The sequence below is a fragment of the Hippichthys cyanospilos genome, chromosome 8, assembly GCF_059441005.1.
Source record: "Hippichthys cyanospilos isolate Australia breed blue-spotted pipefish chromosome 8, RoL_Hcya_1.0, whole genome shotgun sequence".
In the NCBI taxonomy this organism is placed as follows: domain Eukaryota; kingdom Metazoa; phylum Chordata; class Actinopteri; order Syngnathiformes; family Syngnathidae; genus Hippichthys; species Hippichthys cyanospilos.
The window spans coordinates 8392501-8399165 of NC_142376.1; the positions used below are offsets into that span (position 1 = coordinate 8392501).

General features: G+C 38.4%; 1 protein-coding gene across 1 annotated transcript in view; it reads left to right on the top strand.

Annotated features, from left to right (window-relative positions):
- mat1a (methionine adenosyltransferase 1A) overlaps window positions 1-6654 on the top strand; it is a 10309-nt gene extending 3655 nt beyond the window's left edge. Inside the window, exons 3-10 of the mRNA XM_088420861.1 lie at window positions 856-978; window positions 1527-1639; window positions 1718-1861; window positions 3180-3305; window positions 3377-3469; window positions 3525-3707; window positions 3925-4058; window positions 4634-6654. Of these exons, the coding sequence (XP_088276987.1) occupies window positions 856-978; window positions 1527-1639; window positions 1718-1861; window positions 3180-3305; window positions 3377-3469; window positions 3525-3707; window positions 3925-4058; window positions 4634-4736 (1019 nt within the window). The 3' untranslated portion in view covers window positions 4737-6654. The remainder of the gene's footprint in view (window positions 1-855; window positions 979-1526; window positions 1640-1717; window positions 1862-3179; window positions 3306-3376; window positions 3470-3524; window positions 3708-3924; window positions 4059-4633) is intronic.
- The last annotated feature ends 11 nt before the right edge of the window (window positions 6655-6665 follow it).

Below are 6665 nucleotides of genomic sequence, written 5' to 3' on the forward strand. Positions count from 1 at the left end.
CAATGTCAATATGACCAACCTTTTTCAACTATAAACACTCAAAAGAAACAGGTAAAGCTTACTTTTTTTTTTTTAAACGTTTTTCTTTTCCATACTTTTAACCATTTACATCACTTGTATACTAGTAACACTGGTGTCATTATTTATTACCATAATCTTGTGTACTTGAATATGTATCATTAAATTTGTTGATAAGATCATTCTGCGGACCTTTCATTAAGAACAAAGCAGATCTGAATTTTTTTCACGGAATGAATAGGTGAGCAATGGCAAGGACATGACCTAGATTCCTACTTTATACACAAGCTTAAGTCAAAATCATAAAAATACATCATGGAATGTAAACTAAGAATAAATGTGTTAAATATGAGACTGATTCAATTGCCAATAACTCAAACAAATGACAAGAATTAATGTTCTCATTTCATCATTAATAGCCCCAGACAATGTGAAGCAAAAAAGGAAGTTTTTTTTAAACAATGAATTTACTAACCCTTGATTTTGCATGAATAGTTTAAAAATAGTTTAAAACTTTTAATAGTTTAAAATACATTTGTACGTATCTTCTCTCTGGCTTTTCTTTTTTGTGTTAATTATCGGTACACTATCTCTTCCATTAAATCTCAGTGCTGCCCGTCATATTGTGGCAGAATGTGGTACTGCACTATGCGATACTACACTTCAAAATTCTTCAAAAAAGCTATGTGTGATCTGTGCGACAAACAATGGCCTGTGAACAACTGGGGGTTCACTGGACATGCTTAGTTATGCGGCAAAGGAGAAGCACAATTATATTTATAAAATGCTTGGGGAACAGTCAAGCTCAATGCAACGTTCCGCTGTATTTGTCCACAGAGACAGTGTGCAAGACTGGCATGGTGCTGCTATGTGGTGAGATCACATCCCGCGCCAACGTGGACTACCAGAAGGTAGTGAGGGACGCCATCAAACACATTGGCTACGATAACTCTGACAAAGGTGATTCATAGTAATACAAGATATCATTTTCATTTTTTTTTCTTTTTTTCCTCTCCAAAACAACATAAACACAGCTGACCCCACAGGTCATTGCAGTTGGTTATGCTGTAAAGCGGGAAAAATGTAAAAATAAAATAAAATAAATCTTTGTACTCCACTCTGTAATGTGAAAAAAACGTAAGAGGGACACTGTAACCCGCAACAATAAATTCATCAGTTGCAAATTTTTGTCATTTTTCGTACCGCATATCTCACGGGTTGCATAGAAATGGACACCGGAACACAAATGGTCCTCGGGCCATAGTTTTGACACCCCTGCACAAAATGTTGCCAGCCTTAAATTCTACTTTTATTTTGTATGGATCAGGCTCACTTCTTCATTTTAGTTATGAGTTGTTTTAAATGTAGCTTGCTCAGCTATTTGGAGCTGTGTTTTTAATACGTATTCATTAATCAAATACGTATACTAACTATCAAAGCAGAGCACCTCCGCAAAAACCATAAGCACAAAAAAAAAAAAAAAATCTTCAGCACGGTGTTGTCGTCAGGTTTCGACTACAAGACGTGTAATGTCCTGGTGGCTCTGGAGCAGCAGAGTCCGGACATCGCTCAGGGCGTCCACGTGGACCGCAAAGAAGAGGACATTGGCGCCGGGGACCAGGTGGGCATGTTGAATCGTTCTCAAAACGGTCGAAGCAAATCGGGTCGTGCAACTTGACCCACGCCGTTCGTTTTCAAGGGTCTGATGTTCGGCTACGCCACGGACGAGACGGAGGAATGCATGCCGCTCACCATCGTCTTAGCCCATAAGCTCAATTCCAAGATGGCCGAACTCAGACGCAATGGCACCATTCCCTGGCTGCGTCCCGATTCCAAAACTCAGGTGGGTTGTCTTGGTAAATTTCTAAATAATATCATGGGGTAGGTACCCACATCTTAACAGGATCACAAGACTTCATAAAAGCATATAGTAATTAGGCTACATCATCAGAATGATGGTTTTGGAAAGCAAAACATAACTAATCACTGAGGCCATCGGGAGATGGTCCAATAAATTCAATCAAATTAAACCACTTGCCCCAATATACACAAGGGACAAAATTCACACATTTTGACTAGCCAAAATTTGTAAATAATTGACCAGAGATAAACCGATTATTATCGAGCAAATAGCATTTTGAAGAATATCAGCGTTGGCCATTTTTAAACATCTAATGGCCAATAAATATTGATTTAAAATTTCAATCAACTTTATTAGAGATTCTGCTCACATTGGGAACACCCTGCACTTTTTGTTTTTGTTTGAAATTAATGCAAAAGTCAGTGATTTATTTTTTTTCTATAAAACCATAAGGATCATTTTTGTTATTTAGGTTTTTTTTCTTTTATTTTTTAAGACATACTGATGTCCCTTGGAGGTGCCTGAACCTGTTTGTTAGAATTTTACAACAAAAAAGAAAACGTCAAATGTTTTTTCTTTTGCTGGAAGTGAATATTTGTTCCAAAATACTAGTTATTGGCCTTCTTAGCCCTGTAAAAAAAATATTGGCTAACCTTTATAATAGACATCCATTGAAATGCATTCGGGGAGGAAAAAAAAGTTAAATTAAACCTTAAAAATTCTCCCTAAAACTCTAATAAACATTCAATGCACAGAAGAGGGCGGGGGGGTTAACACACACCCCGCTCAGAAAACATCTTAAGATACTGGAGGGAAAAAAAAAAAAACAGTCTTGACTGTGTATGTTGAGAAACTCTTGGATTTTTAATGTCAGTATAACTGTGTTTATTTTGTGGATGTGATCAATGACTGATCACAACTAATAACCAAATAAAAAAATCACTTTCATTACACATAATTGAATATGTTATGCATGTTATTCATGTATTTTATTTATTGTTTTTATGAAAATATTTAACGTGAGTCTAGTTCTTTAAAAACACATCCAGAAACTGGTTTGATTGTTGAAATACACCCAAAAAATATCCAATCAAATTTGGCTTCCATAAACGTACTTAATGAGAAGCAGTTTGATTATAAACCTGAATGACCCAACGTTGACATGAGACGTCATAAAGCGTGTAATACAGTAATTACCAGGCAAGCTTTTATCTGCTGATAAAACCCTTAAAATAACAAAGACGTCAAAGTTTCCCAAATAAAAGATGAATGGACCTCACCTTTGTCGTATGCCCCGCAGGTAACGGTGCACTACGACCAGAAAGACGGTGCCGTGATCCCCAGGAGAGTCCACACCATCGTCATCTCTGTGCAGCATGACGACTACATCTCTCTGGAAGAGCAGAAGAAAGTTCTCAAAGAAAAGGTAGTGCAACATTGCATTCACATAGATGCTGGTGCAGCTGGACCTAATGAATTGACTCACTTTTCTCTCAGGTGATCAACGCAGTGGTCCCCGCCAAGTACCTGGATGCCAACACCATCTACCACCTGCAGCCCAGCGGGCGCTTCGTTATCGGGGGTCCTCAGGTGAGGCCCCGGGACCTGGACAATCGAGCCTCCGTTCACTCTTTGTCTTCAACAGGGAGATGCTGGCGTGACGGGCCGGAAGATCATCGTGGACACTTACGGGGGTTGGGGAGCTCACGGAGGCGGCGCCTTTTCCGGTAAAGATTTCTCCAAAGTGGACCGTTCGGCCGCCTATGCTGCCCGCTGGGTGGCCAAGTCTCTGGTCAAGGCCAAGCTGTGCAGGAGAGTTTTGGTGCAGGTGGGTATGGCTACCAAACCACCACTATTACATTCAGCCTTGGATTCAGTTTTCCGCAGCGTCTTATAAGCCTGCCAGGCTTTTCCTGCCCTCTTGCCTGGCTCAAGAATTTTGGAGTCCTTCTTTTTCAAAGGACGCCCAAAAAAATGACCAAAATAGTCACTTCAAAGTGGCGGACTTCAAATTTTTCAATCTCGCGATGCCACGTGTCCTCCAGGTGTCCTACGCCATCGGTGTGGCTCACCCTCTGTCCATCTCGTTGTTCACGTATGGCTCGTCCAGCAAAAGCGAGTCAGAGCTACTGCACATTGTCAACAAGAACTTCGACCTGAGGCCGGGAGTCATTGTAAGGTAAGCGAACAGTTCACACTAAAGAACATGTTTTGGTCATTCTGTGCCACTAGAGGGCGCCACATAAAAGGCTATTTTTTCTGCAAATTACTGCCAGTGGAAAATAAATAATAAATATAATAAATGTATTAGTATGATTAATTTTGTATTTATCATCACAAGGTTCGTGCGTCTGCCTAAGAACTCTCACTGAAATTAAAATAACTCATCTTTGGCCTTTTTCATTATTAGCATTACGCTAACAGAATTTAAAGCAAAGCTATGTGGTTGTTTCCTAAACAAAGCTTAATTCACCGTTTTACCTTTAATTTGATGGTTTGCAAAAATTGTGAGAGGCAAAAAAAAATATATCAGCTTGAAGTCACTTATTTTGTTGTGTCATACCGAGGAACTGAGACCATCTTCATGTATACAGTATTATGTCTTATATTGCCCCCAGGTGGCCAAAGCTAGCATGGAACCTGCAGGTTTCAGTACCCCCAACAAGTTTCAGTTCCTTTGAGTTAGCCGCAACTGACGTAGCGTGCAACGAGCATTTCTAACTTTCCTGAACAACCTGAATGATTTCCCTGCAGGGAGCTTCAACTGAAGAGGCCCATCTACCAGCAGACCGCCACTTACGGCCACTTCGGTCGGCCCGAGTTCAGCTGGGAGGTTCCCAAAAAGCTCATCCTCTAAAGTGTTCCATGTCCTTGCAGAAATATTACTGGAGGTCATGGACCAAACAAAACCAATCAAACCAAAGTTTGACACACACACACACAAACACACACACACACATGCTAGCCTGAGAAAGGATACAAGAAGATGAAGAGGTGTAACATTAAGGACACCCGATGGGAACAAAGACATCCATCCTATTAAATTGTTGCTAGGTGCTTGTTTCTTTTAAATGTAAAATCAAACACCTCAATGCTGTGACGCACCAACACCTCCATGCTGGAGATATTTTTCATAGCGATGGACAAATGAAGCTTCATGAAGCACTTTGACACCTCTTGGTAGTGCTCTTAGTTCAATGTGCCATAGAAATGTATTAAAAATGCATTATTGAACCAAGAGCTCGAAGAGTCCAGAAATATCCCAAGTGCTTCATGAAGCTTCATCTGTCCATCGCTAGTTTTTAGAAGAACAATTATTGTAATTACTGCTGAAACCAAAGCTTCTCTCCTCAAGTGTTTGTATGTCGTGCGCTGCTGGAAAGCTGGTCACAATCATCACGGTGCTCTTCCAAACAGGTCAATAAAACATCTATCTCATCAGAAACATGTTACAGGCAAACACACACAACAAAGAAGCCATTCAGTCGCGTATTTTGGTTGACATTCGGGGAACCTCGTACGCCCATGCGATCCGAAAAAGCCCCTAAAAAGGCACAAATGTTCATATTTAGTCATGCCTTGAAAAAAATTGGTTGATGGTTTGTTTTGCCATACAATTTTCAAAAAAATGAAAACTAAAATGGAACAAATGCTCAATCATTATTTATCTCATTCAGTGTCATTGATGACTAAAGGCATCAAAGATCCATTTTAACTGGACAGCTATAAGTTATAAATCCATTAAAAATGGACTGGCAGTGAATGAGTTAACGGTGTCTTTTAAAAAAATTGATTTTATGCTTCTAATCAGGTTTCTTCACTTTAGTCCTGAGATTCCACAAATCAAAATTTAAGGTGAAAATTATTACATTCATAATGCTCTAAACATTTGATCCATTTTTTACCCTACAGCATCTTAAAAAAAAAAAAAAAAAAACTAAATTGGCAGCCATGCAAACAGCTCATAGGATTTAAGTTCTAAATAGTTGCAAAGTGCCTCGATTTTTAATCACAAAATCTCATTTGCCATTAAACGTTTTCTTAGTGCCTTTGGAAATCCATGATGTCCTAAAAAAAACTGCGGACCTGCTTTGTGTTTAGAATACAATTCCAAAAGTAACAACAAAAAAAAGTACTTAAAATGAGTACAAGTACCATTTTTGCCAAAAAAAAAAAAGTGAACCTTTGTCATATTGAATGTCAAGAAAAGTTGCCAAAGCTGTTATTCATGCAACTAAATTAACTCATTCAATGCCAGGGACGAATTTTCACGTTTTTTTTTTTCTTAAGAGTCCTGACATTAAATCCCAGATACTTAGGTATCGATTCAATACTTAAGTATCTGGAAATTAATGTCCATAATGTACTGAAATATTGATTTAATACTTGAGTATATGGGATTTAAAAAAACAAAAATGAAAACATGTCCCTGGCATTGAATGAGTAAATCAAATGCCATAAAAGTTTTTATTGTGCAAATGTCTTTGCTTACATCATGCAAAACAAATTATCTTATTTAATAATGTCCCAAAATGTTGCCATACACAGTCCCATTTTTTTTTTTTTTTGCCCATTTCCAACCAATAAACTGGAGAGTCTTAATGTGTGTTTTGGGGGCATTAATATTTCTTTATTTTTATTATGTCTTACATCTACATAAACTATTCTTTGATGAAGTGATCAGTGTCCACTCTGCTGTCATCTTTTTGTTGGGAAAGTATAACTGGACAGTGTAAATAATTAAACCACGAGGAAAATTAAAGATGTCAATTGTCTGTGTGCAGTG